This window comes from Leopardus geoffroyi, chromosome E2 (assembly GCF_018350155.1).
Source record: "Leopardus geoffroyi isolate Oge1 chromosome E2, O.geoffroyi_Oge1_pat1.0, whole genome shotgun sequence".
NCBI lineage: Eukaryota > Metazoa > Chordata > Mammalia > Carnivora > Felidae > Leopardus > Leopardus geoffroyi.
Genome location: NC_059335.1, coordinates 15,148,023 through 15,166,043, shown reverse-complemented (window position 1 = coordinate 15,166,043; position 18,021 = coordinate 15,148,023). Strand labels below are relative to the sequence as shown.

General features: G+C 57.8%; 1 protein-coding gene across 5 annotated transcripts; it reads right to left on the bottom strand.

Moving 5' to 3' along the window:
* Positions 1–25: 25 nt before the first annotated feature.
* SIRT2 (sirtuin 2) lies at positions 26–17,982 on the bottom strand. Of its 5 annotated transcripts, XM_045442418.1 has the most exons (17): positions 17,842–17,955; positions 16,909–16,955; positions 14,267–14,335; positions 13,905–13,953; positions 13,564–13,677; positions 10,796–10,837; positions 10,535–10,641; positions 10,375–10,431; positions 9,806–9,874; positions 5,218–5,347; positions 3,108–3,167; positions 2,782–2,837; positions 2,519–2,595; positions 2,375–2,426; positions 1,088–1,158; positions 899–965; positions 26–778 (listed from the first exon to the last, which is right to left on the bottom strand). In XM_045442418.1, the coding sequence occupies exons 1-17, from the start codon at positions 17,855–17,857 to the stop codon at positions 620–622; spliced, it is 1,242 nt and encodes a 413-aa protein (XP_045298374.1). In that variant the 5' UTR covers positions 17,858–17,955; the 3' UTR covers positions 26–619. The 5 variants fall into 5 exon arrangements, with proteins under 5 accessions (XP_045298374.1, XP_045298372.1, XP_045298375.1 ...); XM_045442416.1 differs by lacking the exon at positions 16,909–16,955 and having other exon boundaries at positions 17,842–17,982; XM_045442419.1 differs by lacking the exon at positions 14,267–14,335 and having other exon boundaries at positions 17,842–17,952.
* Positions 17,983–18,021: the final 39 nt, after the last annotated feature.

Genomic DNA, 18,021 nt, shown 5'->3' with positions numbered 1-18,021 from the left:
GAACTGGGAGGCTGGAGAGCTGATCGTTAGTTGTTTTTGTTTTTAATTTGTCTCCAATAAGCAACATTATCTGCCCCTCCCCGCATGGGAAGTGGGTCCCAAGGGAAGGGGACCGGCACCCGCTTCGGGCGTCGGAGGCACAGACCAGGGAGGCCTTCAGGCTCAGCTCCCCCCACTGAGTGGGAGTGATGTTTGAGGGGCCCGCCCAGGGTAGGTTGGACTGGCCCTACTTGGCCACAGGCCCCGAGGAGCAGTGGAGGGCATGGGGAGCCCTGGGAGCCCTGGGAGCCCTGGGGCCCGGGGCGGAATAGTTAGGAGTTTAGAGGCGGCCCTGGCCCGGGGAGCAGTTAGAGATGAGGGGAGGTTGACCCTCGGCCCTGCGGGTGGTTAGAGACCGCGGGCTGTTACAGCCAGGCTGCCCAGGCCTCGGCCCCTGGGAGGTGTTAGAGATCTGCCAGGGTCAGGGGGCTGGGAACCCAGTTTTGAGAGGAAGTGGTTAAGAGACTGGGATGAGGTTCTGAGCTCCCCAGATGAGAGCCGCAAGTTAGAGGGGGCCAGGGCTGGCTGGGGCTCTGCTGTCCCAGATTTGCTGGGCATCCTTCCCCGGGGGACGTGGCTGTCACTGGGGTTTCTCTCCCTCCGAGGTTCTGGCCTCCTCCTTGGCAGGAGGTGGGGACTTCCTGGGCGAAGTTGAAGGGTTGGGGTTAGGGCTCCCCGACCCCGCCTGCTGGGCATCTATGCTGGCATGCTCCTTCCGGACGAGGTCCTCCAGCTCCTTCTGCGGGGGGGCAAAGTTCACCGAGGTCAGAGGTCACCGTGCATCCTGGGGTCAGAGAACCTGCGGGGCAGGGGACTAGGGCCTGGGCTCAGGGTGGGCCGAGGTGGCCCAACTCCTTACCTTCCATCCAAGGAGGTCAGCAAGGGCCAGGCAGCCCTGGTCACAGTCACCCAGCCAGGCCACGTCCCTGTGGGTGGGACAGTCAGAGCTCCCAGGCTTGTCCCAGGCCCCTGCCCGCTCTTCCCAGTCCCTGTATCTTCACACCCTCCCTCTCACCTTGGCCCTGACCCTCACAGGCCCAGGACTCACCGGTAGGCCTTCTTGGAGTCGAAGTCCATGCCTCCTCCCAGGCCCATCATCATCCCCAGGAAAGGGTCAGTCTGTGGGGGCGGGGGGGGGGGGGGAGGGGAGGGCGGAGCTCAGAGCACAGACCCTGAAGCCAGGTGGCCTGAGTTTGTTCCCTGCTCTGTGACTTTGTTCAAGTGACTTGGCCTCTCTGAACCTCAGTTTCCTTATCTGTAGAGTAGGGGCAACTACCAAACCACTCCTAGCCCCGGATCATCAGCGGGTTAATACTTAGAAAGTCCTTAGGGGGCGTCTGGCTGGCTCAGTCGGTAGAGCACGCAACTGTCTTTTATTTTTTTTATTTTTTGATGTTTATTTATTTTTGAAGGAGAGATAGAGCACAAGCAGGGGAGCGGCAGGGAGAGAGGGAGACACAGAATCTGAAACAGGCTCCAGGCTCTGAGCTGTCAGCATAGAGCTGGACGTGGGGCTCAAACCCAGGAACCGTGAGATCATGACCTGAGCTGAAGTCGGACGCTTAACCGACTGAGCCACCCAGGCGCCCCTAGAGCACACAACTCTTAATCTCAGGGTCATGAGTTCAAGCCCCATGTTGGGTGTGGAGCCGGCTTAAGATAAAAATTTTTAAAAAATTTTGTTTTTACATTTATTTACTTTTGAGAGACAGAGAAAGACAGAGTGTGAGTAGGGGAGGGGCAGAGAGAGGGAGACACAGAATCCGAAGCAGACTCCAGGCTCCGACCTGTCAGCACAGAGCCCGACGTGGGGCTCGAACTCACAAACCGTGAGATCATGACCTGAGCCGAAGTCGGACGCATAACTGACTGGGCCACCCAGGTGCCCCAAGATAAAATTTTTAAAGATAAAAATAAATACAAAAAGGAAAGTGCTTAGGACAGCATCTGGCACATGGCATGTTTGGCCTGTTGGAGGAAGCAGCCCTCCCCAGGGATGAGGGAGGGAGGCCACCTCAGGAAAAGAGCCAAAAGAGGGAGGGGGCGCCTCCCGACCAACTCGCCCTGACTCTTCACTTGCAGGAGGCACAGAGCTCCTGTTCTGGCTCGGGTTGCTCTGAGTTGGGGTCTGTCACTTGGTTCAGAAGAGTCCCAAGTGACCCGGGGCCTGTAGAATCTCCGAGTCGAGGTGGCCTGGCCTCTGACCCTCCGGGTTCTGGAATCCCTGGCCTGAGCTGAGGGGTCCCAGGTCTCCAGGAAGGCAGCGAAAGGGAAAGTGGGACCGGGTGGGGAGGGGGAGGGGAGAGAGGGGGGGCTCCAATAAGAGCCAACTCACCTGCCCGGTCTTCTCCTTGTTGATGAGCAGGCGCGGGGTAGACAGGGGTGCCCTGGGGGGTGGCGAGCCGAGTGGTAAGGACCTGTCCCGGCTCCCCCCCCCTCCGCAGAGGCCCCCCCCCGGGGGTCCCCACTCCCAACCTACTTGCCGATGAGGGATGCAAAGGGCTGCACCTGCAGCGAGGTGCCCATGATGAGGAGAAGGTCCACCTTCAGGAAGTCCTACGAAGGGGGGGGGGGCCGGTGAGGGTTCCCGAGGCTCAACCGACTGAGGCTGCGCCGCCTCCCCCCGCTGCCCACCCGCAGCTAGTTGGGGAAGCCACCTGCCCCTGGGCACGCCCCGGCCGCCCCTGCTTCGGGGGAGCGGGGAGCGGGGAGCGTGGGGCGGGCCGGGGGTGGGGCGCTTACTGACTGCATGCAGGAGAAGAACCTCGCCGGGAGGTTCTCACCGAAGAACACGATGTCTGGAGGCAGAGTTGGATGGACACACGGACACAGACACAGAAAGAGAAGGTGAAACGGGAGGCAGAGACAGGCACATCGAGAGAGAGAGACAGAGAGAGAGAGAAACCAGGCAGGAGCAGGAGGCAGACCCGAGGGCAGCGGGGGCAGGGGCTACGGAACCCCTTCTCCGTGGGGGCAGATTCAGGGCACTGGTCAGGGACAGAGGGTGGCCAGGGGTGGGGTGGACGGGGCTCGTGGCGGGGGCGGGGGCGGGGGGGGGCCGGTCTCACCAGGCTTCACCACGCTGTGACATTTCTCACACTTGGGAGTCACCTCGGAGAAGATCTTCTCTGGGCGTGGGGAAGGGGAAGGGAGAGGACGACGTGAGCCACTCCGGGCCCCGGGGTGTGGGGCTGCAGGCTGCCCACCTCCTTCGTGGTCAGCAAACATGCCCCAGGCCCTGGGGGGCCTCCGGGGTGTCTGCCCTGCTCCCCTCTTAGAGAGCCGCCCCCACCTCCCCCAACCCCAGGATTCCCGGGGTGTCTCCGGGCACCAGGCTACGGCTATTGAATTAAGAATAAACACAAGAGGGGCGCCTGGGTGGCGCAGTCGGTTAAGCGTCCGACTTCAGCCAGGTCACGATCTCGCGGTCCGTGAGTTCGAGCCCCGCATCGGGCTCTGGGCTGATGGCTCAGAGCCTGGAGCCTGTTTCCGATTCTGTGTCTCCCTCTCTCTCTGCCCCTCCCCCGTTCATGCTCTGTCTCTCTCTGTCCCAAAAATAAATAAACGTTGAAAAAAAAATTAAAAAAAAAAAAAAAAAGAATAAACACAAGAACAGATGAACGAGCAGAAACTTGTCCTCAGAAGGGGCAAAGGAGCCCGCCCACCCCCACCTGGGCGAAAAAGCTCTCCCGGTGGGTCTGGGAGGGGAGCCCTATTTTCTCCTGGGTGAGAGGCCTAGTGCGTCCCAGGCCTGGTGCCAGAGAGGCAAGAATATGCAGATGACCCTGGGGTGGGGACACTTCCTTAGGCCCAGCTGCTTCCCGTCCCCTGGCTCTGTGACAGACACCTCCACACACACACACACACACACACACACACACACACACCAGCCTTATGACAACCACGCTCCTTACTGCTTATTGATTAAGGACGCTGGGACGCGCTGGGACACACTGTCACAGGCAATCCACAGAGCCCTAGCTGATTTGTCCCACTATTGGTTCCTTCCTTCGACACGTATTGACAGAGCACTGTTTTCTGCCTGTCATTTTCTGAGGGATGTCGGCACTGACAGCAGGAGATTGTGCGGGCGGCGCGTGGGCCACTGCCGCCAGCGACACGGGTCGGGGTCGCGTGCGTCGCCCCCGCCCTCTGCTCCCCCCCCTCCGCCCCGCCCTGCGCGCCGGAGCTATTCAAGAATCGGCGCCCCAGGGGTGGTCAGCTGGCGTTTTAGCAGAAAGGCCACACTCCGGAGGCCCCGCTACAAATGCTGCAGCTGTCCCGTCTCACACGGACACCAGGGGCTTTGTGAAACCAGCATAAAGAGTGTCACAAATGGCTTTCCCTGGGTGAAATGCATGACTTCTCAGCCGCACAATGGATGTCAGGCAAAGGCTCTCACTGGCATTCGAGAAATGTGGACTGGCCGAATTTTTTGCCGCCCCCCCCTTTTTTTTTTTTGACACGCTGCCCTTCCACGAACAGGGACTCGGACTTTAGCAAGCCCCATAGCCTGCGCCTCTAGGGCCAGCCCTCCGCCTTCATCCCTGACCGAGCCTCACACTCCATGGAATCTGCTTGCCCGAATCCGACTCACGGGCTATCGGTCCTGTGCCTCTAGCACAGGGCTGTCCAACGTGGTGGTCGCGGCCCTGGCTTTTAACGTCTCAACTCATAAAAATGACAAGAAAGATGAAAAATTCAGTTCCGTGGTCACCTTGGCTGCCATACTGGAGAGTGCAGATCGGGAATATTTCCCTCCTCTCACTCTCAGAAAGTTCTATCAGACGGCTCTGCTCTTTGCAGAATGTAGCTGCGTTTGCCTCCAGGGGCCCCTCGTGTATGGTCAGATCAGAGCCCCTCAAAGGGCAAAGGGCGAGGGTGTCATGACCGCAGGGAACAGACCAACTGGGGGCCTCTGTGCCAACGCGCATCTGTGCGGGTGGCTGAATTCGGTCCGGAGCTCGCTTCCGTTATAGCCTGGTTGTGAGCTGGCGCTGGGAGCGATGAAACCCCGCTGCCCCCTCCCATCTTGGGGGGCGGCCACTGTCTGCTAAGAAGAGCCACAGAGCAGGACAGAACGGGTGCCCGGGGGTGGGGGGGGGGTGGGGCGTGGAGGCCCCGTCGGTGGCTGCTCGGCAGGGGGCCTGCCCTCGAGGAGAGCCCGGGGCGCCTCACCTTTCATCCAGCTTAGCGTGTACTCCCGTCGGCAGAGGGCGCTGGTGCAGTGTGACGTGTAGAAGGTGCCGTGGGCCTCCACCAGGTCCTCGGGCTCCAGCCCCGCCACCCGCTCCAGGGTGTCTATGTTCTGCAGGGAGAGGAGGCAGCGGGAAGAGGCTCGGCAAGGAGACACATCCCTCCCGGGCAGCAGGCGGAGCGGGGCGTTGCCAGGGGAAGCCCGCAAGGGGCGGGGTGTGCCCGTAAACTCCTCCGGCCGCCCCGACAGTGCCACTGAAAGTGTCGAAGTCGCAGATGACTCAAGGTGGGGCCCAAACTCCTCTGTCTGTGAGCCCAGGCCCACGGCCACCGTCAGCCCGCGTGGGGTTCTTCTGCACACTCAGACACCTCTCCTAACGTCTTTCCGGAAATTTGTTTCGTCAGGGCCGCACAGCGTTAGTGCCACCTGCCAGAAATTTGTCGAAACTAACGTACAAACCTACAATGCCTCCGTTGTAAATAGAGCCCCCTCAGATGTGGCATCCTTGTGCAGTGCGCAACCTGCACAGCTGTATGTGGCAGGCCTGGCCAAGCAGCAATATAGATAAAGGAATCAGGAGGGTTTATTTGGTTCTTTGCCATCACTGTCTTCCTACTTAGCAGTCGGCTTTCTCGCCGGGGGCTGTTTCGGAGATGTCATATTAACTTGCGTTCTTTTAAGACACAGGTATTCTCCGTGTCAGATCAAGCAAAGCTATTCTTCTCTTCCACAGAGACATATGTGCTCTCATTTTGCCTCGAGCACGCAGCCCCTTGGGAGCAGCTTTTGTTTGCCCGCGAGGAATGCTGTAGAGGCAGGTGGTGACACAGCACACCCGCAGACGCCACACAGAGACGGCCGGTCACGTGCGGCCCGCAGCTGAGACTCCGCGAGCAGCCAAAAGGATTCTCTTTCAAGGGCAGACGGCCCCAGCCGCTCTCTCTGCTCCCTGCCAGCGATCAGCCTGTTCCCCAAATGCACAAACAAGAGCCACTGTTCCCAGACTCTCTGCAGCCTGTCCCCTCCCCCTGCATTAGTTTTGCCTTTGTTACTTGACTCAGTCTACTGCCTCGCTCGCTCGTGAGCCAGCAGTGTGCGTGCAAATAAATAAAGGACCTGTAAAAGAACTACTTAAATGCCTCTGTTATTCTCCCAGGCCACTTTTGATAGAGACACCACAAACAAGAAAACAACGAGGCTGACCTGTATGTTCCGATATGCAAATGATCTCTGCAAGATGTTAAAAGGCACAGAAGAACAAAGGCTATGGGAAAACTATAAATGAATGTGTCTATTTGTTTGCCTACGTATGGAATTTTTTTTTTGAGAGAGAGAGAGGGAGCAGGGGAGGGGCGGAGAGAGGGAGAGAGAGAATCCCAAGCAGGCTCCACACTGCCAGCGTAGAGCCCGACACGGGGCTCGAACCCACGAACCGTGAGCTCGTGACCCGAGCCGAAGTCGGACGCTTAACCGACTGAGCCAGGCAGGCGCCTCTGAAGTCTGGATTTTCATCTGGAATCTCTTGCTTTTTAAACTTTGGCTCACTTTTTGTTTCAAAACACCGTGTCCCCCCCGATGGACACGAGGGCAATGGCAGCTTTGAAAAAGCTGGGGCGCCTGGCTGACTCAGCTGGTGGAACGTGCAAGTCTTGATCTCGGGGTTGTGAGTTCGAGTTCTCACGCTGGGTGTAGAGATTACTTAAAAATAAAATTGAAAGAAAGAAACAAACAAACAGAGAAAAAGAAAGGAAGGAAGAAAAAGAAAGGAAGAAAGAGAAAGGAAGAAAGAGAAAGAAAGAAAAGAAAGAAGGAAAGAAAGAAAGAAAGAAAGAAAGAAAGAAAGAAAGAAAGAAAGAAAGAGAAAGAGAGAAAAGAAAGAAGTGGCTATGGAAGGGTCTTCCACACAAGAAGCTAAAGAAAGCCAAGTACAAGCCCTGTGTGGAGTGTAGGTGCCACGTATATATTTAAAGGACCAGAAGCTGCCTTGCTGTGGCGCTCACAGCGGCTTGAGCCAACAGGGCGAGCGTTCTCATGTTTGAACGGATCCTTGTATCTTGAGATAAAAATAGCGTCATGCGGAGCTCCGAAAGCGCTGTGTCATCGCAATTCAGAAAGAAGTGAAGACAATGTGTTCCAGAAAACTGGGTCAGTGACTCAAAAAGCGGCCGAGGTTGACGGAGAGGGTGACAAGTGTGAAAGGCAAAGGACGGTTTCGTGACACATGAGGGGGGAACATGGTCCTCCACGTTTACCTGTTTTCTGTAATAGGCCCTTCTGGAGCGGCAGGTGCAGTTAAATCCGTGCACGAAATACCGCGAGTAGGGGAGAACCGCCCGCGCCTTCCCCCGGACCCCGGCACGGATTTAAGCCGGTTTCCACGCGCGCACACACAGCCTGCAGTCCGCTTGCTTCCCAGGGAGGGCTCACGGGGTTCTGCCTCAGGCACAGCCGGGCAGTGAGCGCCCAGGGCGGCCTGCCGGCTCCACCTTCAAAACAGATTGGTAACCCGCACACTTCTCCCCTCCTTGGCCCCCACCCTGGGCCAGCCTCCATATTCTCCTGCTTGGACCGTCGCAGCAGCTTCCTCCCTGGTCTGTCCCCTATATGCAGCCGGAGGGACACCTGGCTCAGGTCACGTCCCCTGTCCTGCGGCACCGTCCTACTCAGCGGCGTAAAGGACAAAGCCCTTCCTGCGGCCCCCAGATCCCCCGCGGTCTGTCCCTGTCACCTCACTGAGCTCGCCTCCTCCATGCTCTACTGCCGTCCTCTCTGCTCATTCAGATCCAGCGTCTCGAACACGCCGAATACGGTCTCACCTCAGGACCTTTGCCCTGGCTGTTCCCTTCGGCTGGAACACACTCTCCCCTCCAGGTCTTTGTCTAAATGGCCCCTTCTCAGTGAGGCCTTCCCTGACACCTTGTTGACAAGATGTCCTCCTTATCCATCTTGCCCAGTGTCTCCCTCCCCACATGAGATGAGCAGCTCTAGGGGGGGTGGGGATGTCGCTGCCAGCAGGGCCTGGCACGGGGCCTGCGCTCTGTAAACACTCGTGGCGGAAGAGGACTCCGAGGGCCGTGCTGCAGATTTCAGGAAATCGTGCCCGGAAGGCACTGGGCTTCGAGTGAGCGTTTTGTATCATGTCTGAGCCACGTCCGGTGGATAAAACTGACTCTGGCAAGAGAGGTCGGGTTTTTGCTGAGCCGGGGGGGCCGGGGGGGAGGTGGTGTCCTCCTGGAAGGAGGCGGCTGTCCCTTCCCCAGCTGCCACCACCAGCCCTGGGCAGCTAGGCAGGAGCGCCTGACCCCATCTGAGAAATCTGGACTTAAAAATTCATCCTCCCCCTGGTGGCAGCCTCGTGAACTGCAGGCTCCACGCAGCCAGGTACAGGCAGAAGTATTAGGACTCCCGTTCACGCTCACGTATTCTCTCTCTCTTTTATAATTTTGGGTTCTGAGGTCTCACGTAGAGCGTGATATCACTGCTACATTACGTAATGGATTAAAAATAATTGTTTTAATGTCTTTATTATTTTTATTATTTTTTTTAAAATTTTTTTTTCAACGTTTATTTATTTTTGGGACAGAGAGAGACAGAGCATGAACGGGGGAGGGGCAGAGAGAGAGGGAGACACAGAATCGGAAACAGGCTCCAGGCTCTGAGCCATCAGCCCAGAGCCTGACGCGGGGCTCGAACTCACGGACCGCGAGATCGTGACCTGGCTGAAGTCGGACGCTTAACCGACTGCGCCACCCAGGCGCCCCTAATGTCTTTATTTTTGAAAGAGAGAGACGGAGGGAAAGCAGACCGGGGAGGGACAGAGAGAGAGGGAGACACAGAATCTAAAGCAGGCCTCAGCGCCGAGCCTGACGCAGGGCTGGACGCAGGGCTCGACCCCACGAGCCGGGAGATCATGACCTAAGCCAAAGTCGGACGCTTACCCGCCTGAGCCACCCAGGCGCCCCACATCGAGTAACTTCAATGCGTATTCACAGGCACTCGGAAAACACGTATTCATAAAACGAAGGTAGAGGCGCAGTTTTTACCGTTAGGGGTGCGAGACCCCCAAAACATCTTGCTGACTAGTCCAGAAGCCAACAAGGTGAGCCGTCCTTGCCAGAGGACCCAAGGGCGAGGCCTCGGCTAAGCACCTGACACGCGTGAGCCATGGCCCGTGGCACGTACAACGCCTTAGGGCACATTATTTAAAGGTGCCCCTTCCTAACGGCTCCGTGTCCAGCAGTTGGAAACGGTCATAATGCACAGATCCGGTTAGACCGAGTCACTCCGTGGCCGGGTGCGGAAACCCCTAACTAAACACGAGATCTACAGTGTCCGTGGCAACCCCCAGACGTGAGGTCCTGTCTCACTACGCACGGGATGGCTCCCAGAGGAGCTCGCTGTCGCGCCACCACGGACCCGAAGGGTGAAGCTGTCCTGGCCTCTGCTTCACAGAAGGGCAAACCGAGGTTGAGAGGGGGTAAGGGACGCACTGCGGGCCAGAGGGCGGGGCACTGAGGCTCCAGGACCACCCGGCCAGCCCTCCTCCCAGGGAGGCCCACGGCCGCCTACCTGCGTGTAGCAGCGCAGAAGCAGCCCTTTCTCCTTCAGCAGGCGGATGAAGTAGTGACAGACGGTCGGCTGCGGGGGAGCAATGGGAACATCGTGATAATGACACAGCACGTTCGGCATGAGCCAGGAACTGTTCTAGGCGCTCTGGCTGTTTTACCTCATGGAACCATCACACGTCGGCCTGGGGCGGGGGGGGGGGGGGTTGGGCGGGGGGGCACGGACCGACACCAGCCCCATTTCACAGACGAGGAAACTGAGGCACAGTTTGCCAGATCGCACAGGTGCAGAGTTGGGTTCCGTACACAATCGGCCTGGCTCCCGTCTGGGGTCTTACATGTACTGTTAATTCAGGTAAGCCTTCCAAGAGGTTTCGTAGGCTATCATCAGCTTCATTTTACAGATGAGAAAACTGAGGCTCAAGGTCACAAGGGCAGGAAGTGAGCGACCAGGAGTTGGACCCAGGCAGCCTAGAGCCCATGCGACATTTGTCTGAGAGGCCCCAGGGGAAGCCTTCCCATGCCTGGCTGTTCCCCCAAGCTTTCCTGTCCACCAGGGAAAAGAGAGCTCACCTTGAACTGTCCAGGGTAGAGTTCCTTGGCAAGAGCAAAGAAGGGCTCTGGATGTTTCTGTGGGAGAGAGAACCGGAATCCTGATGGTGAGCTGAGCCCTGCGGTCAGGGGATCCCTTCCCCCCAACCATTGCAGACGTTCCTCCCCGGGCAACACACACCTTGAAGTAGCCGATCTCAAAGATGGCCTCCGGATAGGGAAGGTGGTATTTCTCCAGGTTGGCGTAGAGGCCCGTGGATGGGGAGCGGAAGTCAGGGATGCCCGCGGCTGGGGGAGGAGGGGCAGGGAGCAATGGGTCAGGGACCTCGGCCCCACCTATACCACATCCTCCTCTGTCAAGGGCCCAGACGTGGCTCCCCCCAGCCTCTGAAAGGGGGGCCCCCAACGTGGGAATGGCTACTGGGGGAAGGGAGGCACTTACACGTGGAGATCCCAGCTCCCACCAAACAGATGACCCTGCGACCTGGAGGAAAGGAGTTTATGCATCATGTGACAGTGTGCTCAGCCCCCCAGTGACAACGTCGTCCTAGCCCCAGGCCCTGGGGCCAACATTTCGGATGCATGGATGGCCTTCCCAATCACCTCGAGGCGGGGGGTGGGGGGGGGGAGTTAACGCGCCCATTATACAGATGAGGAAACCAGGGCTCAGGGAGAGCAAGGGTCACACAGTCAACTGAAGGAAGAGCCGGCATGGGGACGAGGAATCTACGGGTTGAAATGATGCCAACTTAGATTCGAGAAAAGGCCACTCGGAGGGAAGTTTCTCCTCCTGACTAGTTCTAGAGAAAGCGCACGAGATCTTAGCGAGAAGGCTGGGGGGGCACAGGTGTCCTGGCGAAGAGCTACGGCTTATTGTAAAAAAACCTCTGGCCACACCTCACCTTTTTTTCCCCCCTTAACTGTTTGTTTGTTTTTGAGAAAGACAAAACACAAGCGGGGGAGGGGCAGAGAGCGAGGGAGACACAGAATCCGAAGCAGGCTCCAGGCTCTGAGCTGTCGGCACAGAGCCCGATGGGGGGGGCTCCAACCCGCGAACCGTGAGATCATGACCTGAGCCGAAGTTGGACACTTAACCAACGGAGCCACCCCGGCGCCCCCACGCCTCACCGTTTGGACACAGTCTTGGATGACCATCTATTTCTAGCATATCCTACACATTCTTTCCTGCTCACCGGTGAGGAGGGAGGTGTCTTAGTTCAGATCTCCCCTCTGGGCTTCAGCTTCCTGCTCTGTAAGATGGGCGTCCTTACAGGACTGACTTCACGGGGCCGTCGAGAGAATGAATTCATTCATGTAAAGCTTAGATCAGTGCCCGGCACTGGGCAAACACTATATACGTGTTTCTGTTGTTCTTTCGAGTCAATTGTACTTCGTGAGACCCAGGATTTGCACACGTGTAGGCACTTTGTTCCGCCATTTCCCCCAGCTTTCAGAAAAGAAGATAGGAAGGGGGGCCTGGGCGGCTCAGTCAGCTGAGCGCCCGACTCTTGATTGCCTGACTCTTGATCTCGATTCAGGTCATGATCTCCACTGTTCGTGAGATCAAGCCCTGCATTGGGCTCTGTGCTGACAGCGTGGAGCCTGCTTGGGATTCTCTCTCTCTCTCTCTCTCTCTCTCTCTCTCTCCTCCTCCCCCTCTCAAGATAAATAAATAAACTAAAAAAAAAATTATAAAAACAAAAGAAAAGAAGATGGGAAGACACGGTAGGAGTTAAATCATTTCAAAAAATACTCGGGGCTGTGCAGAAATAATCCTATCGCCTCGTCAGCGGCTGGCCGGCGGACAGCCCTGCCACGCGGTACCCTGGCCCCTGCCCATCGCTGATGGACAGACACAAGTGTGAGGCCCCTGAACCGGGCACCTCCGGCGTGTCCTGTGCAAAGGAGGACGGCAAGGGTGACGAGGCCCTCTGCTCCGGGATGCCCTCGGGCCAGGCACGGCTGGGGCCAGCTGGGGCCACACGGGAGGGAGCACGTGGTCTGGATTCAGGGGGCCTGGGGTCGAGTCCTGACTGCTGCTTGCCAGCTGTGTGACCCTGCAGCCAGTCACGGCCTCTCTGGGCCTCTGCTTCCTGCTCTGTCCAGATCACCCTTGTGATGACCTCACAGGTACAATGTGAAGATCAAATGACAGGGCGCCTATCAGGTGCTTAGCTCGGTTGCTGGCATATGGTGAGGGCTCGGTTAACTGCTGTCCTTTACTGTTCCCCCTCGTAGGCGGCCTTACAGACAACTGTCCTAAAACCCAGGTGCAGGAGGACGGAAGGAACGAAAGCTTTGTGGCCATTGCCTGTGTTCTGTATGGGGCGCACCCTGGCCAGGAGGAGCCCTGCAGACGGCTGGCCGGCCTGCCCCGGGAGAGGGAGGCTCAGGGCACGAAGCCTGGACGCCTGAGCAGGGAGCAGGCAGCAGCCCGAGGACAGGGAAATGGGAGAAGACGTCCTCAACAAAAGGCTGTTCAGGACCCTCAAAGGGTCGATTGTTCTAGTTGAGGACTGCCGAGGGCCCGGTTTCCCAGACTCTGGTGACCTCAACTTGCGAGAAATATAAATGACACTGACACGGTGACCTAGTAGAGAGGCACCCACGTACCAGCCCTGAAACATGCTTCCTATAATACTTGTCATGGGGTCCGCGGATCTTGCTCTGTTCTGGGCCCTCTTCCAGGCATTTCCATCTCTGTTAATTTATGGCACCCTAAGGACCCTACGAGGTATTCCTATTGGCATCACCTTCATTCTATCCAACAGGCCCGGCCGATCAGCAATGGACGTGTGACCCAGGTCTGGCCAATCAGAGACACGGAGATGGGTTTTGGGATAAGAGTCTGACCCAACGTGGCCCCAACTGGAGCCGCTCTCTCCTCTTTGGCCTGAACCATTTTGCTCGAACCACTGGAAGAAAGATGCCCTCTTCGGTGGGAGGGGCTAGTCCTGGCCTTCGGGACTGCCAGGTGCCACCTCTCCCTCAACATGAAGCCCGGACGGGGTCATTAAGGTTTCTGACATCATGGAAGCCTCTGAATCCAGCTGTGCTGGGTTTTACTTAGAGGGGCGGCACCTCTTTCCGGGGTAATAAGCCGTGTGCGTTGGGCTCCTCGTGTTACTTGCCAACAAAAGGTGTGAAGGGCGAATGGCTCAAGGGGCCGGGGCAAAAGCAAGTCAGGGGCAAGGCAGGCCCGGGTCTTACAGCGCTCGCTCTGCATGTAGCGGGTCACCCCTTCCAGGGTCAGCTCGTCCAGCAGCCGCTCCTTCTGGGTGCCCAGGCCCAGCGTCTGGGAGAAGAAATGCCGCAGGAAGTCCACTGGCCAAAAAGCAGAGAGATCAGCAGGGTGGGCGTTCGGTCCGGGTGCTCAGGGGCCCCGCCCCGGGATCCCCCACCCACCCTCCCGCAACCAGGGACCTCGGGCGCTGGCTCCGCACCCATCATGACGTACTTTGAACGTCACCTTCGGTGGCGGCGAGGGGCAGAAATGGGATCCCTGCCCGAGGCGGCTCCCCCGGGACCCCGTTCCCGGGGAAGATACTCACTCTCGGCCTCTCCGCCAGCCGCTCCTCCCTCAGTGTCTGAATCTGAGTCCTGGAAGGGGTGGGGGTGGGGTGAGCAGGCCCCAGAAGTGGGGTGAGGGAGGGAGGAGAGGGAGGGTGGCACCCGGGTCTAGGGGAAAAGCCTCCGGCTGGGAGTGGGCCCAAGGAAGTGAGGTGCGGTGGGGGGCCGGCGTGCGGGCTCTGGGGTGGGCTGCCTGGGCTGGAAACCTGGTCCTCCTACTCCCGAGGAGCGCGCAGCGGCCTGTGCGTTCTCGGCTGTTCTGAGCCTGACGCTCTGTATCTCGGGGATGGAGCTCGGAGGGCACTGCCTCGGAGGGCCACCTGAGATGAAGCGGTTAACCTACGAGAGGTGCTCCAAGCAGCAGCCGGCGGGGTTCCGGCACCCCTGCAGCCCTCCTCACTCCAGTCTTCTCCTGTGAACGATGCCAGTGGAAACGCCTCGGTCCTCACCCTGGGGCCCTGGGCTCTCCTGCTCGAAGCCCCGGACACCACCTTTCCGACACATCCATCTCATTGTATACTCCTCCCCTCGATCAGGCCCCCAGATGGCGGGTCTGAGACTCTGTCCTGGGCCTTCCCTACTTCCTCTCTCCACCTTTCCTGGGCTAGCTGCCTCGTGGCCTTGGCCCTGGCATTGATGATGCTACCTCTTTGTCCCCGGATACGGGGTTCCCGCAGCCTCCCGGATGCCTCCCCCGAAGTGACCCCTGCCCTCTCTTTCCCACCGCGTTCCAAACTGGCCTTAGCATCTCTCCTGAACCTGCTCTTCCTCCTAGGTCCTAGCTCAGTGTGGCTTCTGTCCCCGAGTCTTTGTTTCCTTCTCCTGCCCTCCTGCCACGATGTGTCCCCCTGCCCAGGGCTCCACCTGGGTCCAGCCTGTTCCCCCTCCGGGGTCCCTGTCCTGGCCTCCTCCCTGAGCTCCCAGCCTCAGCCTTCACCTCCGATCTACTCGACGGCCCTCAGGGTGATGGCCTGGCTGTGTCAGGCCACCACCCCCTCGGCTCCAAGGGCCCCTCTTGCTGGCTTCTCCAGTCTAACCGTCCAATCACCCCCGCGTATGGAGTCTGCCATGATGTTAGCTCCAAGATGGCAGGGACTTTTCGTGTTCACCGCCGGATGCCCAGCACCAACCAACAACAGGGTCTGGCCCCTGGCAGTTGTTCCAGAACCATCCACCACTGAACGAACGGATACCTGCTGTGCGCAGGGCTGGGTCCTGCAATGGACCTCGCAAAAACCACAGTTCTGACCAACTCATTCTCCTGCTTAAAACCCCTCCGACCAGCCCCTCCCCCATCATTCTCTGCTCTGGTTCCAAGCCTTTTTGAATAGGAACTGCCCTTCCAAACGTATTTAGATTTTTTTTTTTTTAATTATTATTGCTTTCTAAGATTACATAAGCTTTGCAAAAACTCTGGCCATTAGACAATGTACGACTTGAGGCGCTTGCCTCGAGTTCCCTCACCCACCCCGGGTCAATATAACCACTATTAACAGCAGAATGGCAATCGCTCTAGATTTTTTTCTCTGCCTATAAAACTCACTATTTTTCCAGAAATGGGTCCTACCATAGTACGATGCTGCACCTCGCGGTTTCCGCAGAACAATATACTATAGATCCAGCTCCTCCTTTAAAAAAGCTACATAGTGTTGCATTGTAAGGACGCACTATACTTCATTTAACCCGTCTGCTGACAGCCATTTGGGCTGTTTCCAGATTTGGCCTGTCACAGACAATGCTGCAATTTACATCCTCGGATCTCTCTTTCTGGGACTGAGGATCCCTTTTGAACATTAAACCTTTTGCTGTGACAGTGGTTGAGCCCTAGGAGCCAGGCGAGGGAGAAGCCCTGGCCTGGCAGGAGGCTTTTACCCCCTCAGCGTGGCTCTGCCCCGCATCTGTCAGGGGCTTTAAGCATTCCAGCTTTGGCGCTGCCCTACATCTGAACAGTGATCTCGCGTCTGTGGGTGGCCTGGCATTCTTTCAGCAGCGGACAGTGAGGTTCTGTGGAAGGACTCGAGGGCCCTGCCCCGTGTGTGGGAGCCACTTGGCCTAAGGGGGAGCCGGAGGTGCTGGTGGGGCCTTCAAGTCTCTGTGAGGTGTCCTGTCTACCTCTCCCTGAGGTGTCTGGAAGGCAACGTGCCGGGTGCTGTAGGTTGCAAAGCAGTCCCTGCTCTTCTAGCTGGGGGACAGAGGACAAGTCGTTTAACAGCTCTGCCTCGGACTCCTCATCTGTAAAATGGCCACAATAGGCCTTGCTCCCCCCAGGGATTCTGGGAAGACGAAAGGAGATGATGCACACAGAGCACTGAGAATAGTACCTGGCTGGAATAAGGACTCAATAAATGCTAACCTCGAATATAACAAGCTAACCACTCCCAGCCACCTGACTGCTGACCACATTACACCCTTCGTGTCCCCCAGTCTTTGCACAAGCTGTATCCTCTGCGTGGAGTGCCATTTCTCACTCTGCCTAAGAAAATTCTAGGTCACTCTTCACTCACTGTGATGTGTCTGTATCTCAGTCTGACTCCTAGCCCAGCCTGTGGATTCCTCCTGGGAAGGGACTGGCTGGAATCCCTGTGGCCCCACAAAGTTTACTCTTCCTTGAGCTACTTTCAGAATCACCCTGTAGGGTCATTTTCTAGTCACTTGTCCATGAGATCTGTGAGTTCTGTGATCAAAACTGGATACCTGTCTCTTCCATGCCCAGCATACATGAAGTTCAGAAAGGACAGGGGTAGGGGGCAAGAAAAGAGAAAAGTTTGGGAGGGCAGGCCTGGAGTTAAGGGGGCACACCCCTCTCTGACAATTCCCCAAATCCACCATTCCCCAGGAGACTGAACCGGGAGTTGGGGCAAGGGACTGGGGCAGTGAGCTGAGGGCCCTGGGGTAACTGTCTCCCCTCTGCCACCTCCCCCCCCAGTGTGGGGTGCGGGAACAAGTCCATCTCTCTCCTTCCCTCCACCCTTACCCAAATCTCACCTGAGCCTCCTGCACCTTCCCTGCCTGGGTCTCCAGAGGGTCAGAGGCTGGGGGAGGAGGGGGAGCAGACGTGGTTACAGTGCGGGGCACAGTTAAGGGGGAATGAAGGGCTTCAAAGCAGAAGGGCAGGGGGCAAGAAGACCCACCAACCTAATTATACTGGGATGGGAGTTGGTGGCAAAAATAGAGCAGAGGGAGGGAAGGGATGGAGGGGGAAGCAGATATTACAGTGGACAGTACTGGCAGGAGAGGTGGTTAGTGAGGGACAAAGAGCCTGGGGCAGGAAGGTTTAGGAGAGGGAGGAGAAAGTAAGGCATACAGGGCAGGGATGAGGTCTTAGGAGAAGTGAGTTAGGAAATAGTGAGTGAATGTGTGTGTGTGTGTGTGTGTGTGTGTGTGTGTGAGCGCGCGCGAATCCAGGGAGGGTTAGGTTTACAAACAGAGGGAAGTTTAAAAAGGAAGACAAGAGATAAGAAGAGATACTCTGACTAGAGACGAATTTAGAAAGGGAGGTGCAGTGGGGATGGTATGTTTAGGGGGAACGCAGGAACTAGAGGGAAGAGATAGGAAGGGACGCCAGGGGTCCCCTAGCATCCTACAGTTCCCCCTAACAACCAGGTACCCTTAGCAACCGGGTCTGCGGCAATCTAAATCCTTAGCAACGAGGGTCCCCAGCAACCAAGGTGCGAGAAACAGGCGATCGTTAGTAACTTGGGGGACGTGGCAAACGGACCCTCAAAATCTCGCGACCCAGAAACCCAACAATCTAGCAGGATGGATCACTTGGCAACGACCTCCCGTACCCCCAATCCCACTCTCCGCCATGCAGTCCCAACCTCCAGCCCCACCATGCCCATTCTCGGGCCCCGGGGCCTGCAGCCCTCAGCCAGGCCCCGGCGCGGCCCGACCCTCCCACCGGGGCCCCCGACTCACGGTCCGGCTCGGCCATGGGCGCGGGGCGGGGGCCCTCGGTGCTGTCACCGACTGCTCTGTCCCGTGACGGCACCGGAAACAGGAGGGGCAGAGACCAGGCAGAGAACTACAACTCCCGGCAACCATCGCGGATGCATACAGGCTTTCACACAACGTCCGGGGAGCGGTTCTTAGGTTAAA

Excerpts from the sequence above, each read along its gene's own strand:
- SIRT2 (XM_045442416.1), bottom strand. The coding sequence starts at position 17,967 with ATGGTTGCCGGGAGTTGTAGTTCTCTGCCTGGTCTCTGCCCCTCCTGT. Across the intron at positions 13,954-14,266 it reads TGCTGCTTGGAGCACCTCTC|GACTCAGATTCAGACACTGA; the intron begins GTAGGTTAACCG and ends CACCCCTTCCAG. Across the intron at positions 13,678-13,904 it reads GGCTGGCGGAGAGGCCGAGA|TGGACTTCCTGCGGCATTTC; the intron begins GTGAGTATCTTC and ends CTTTTTGGCCAG.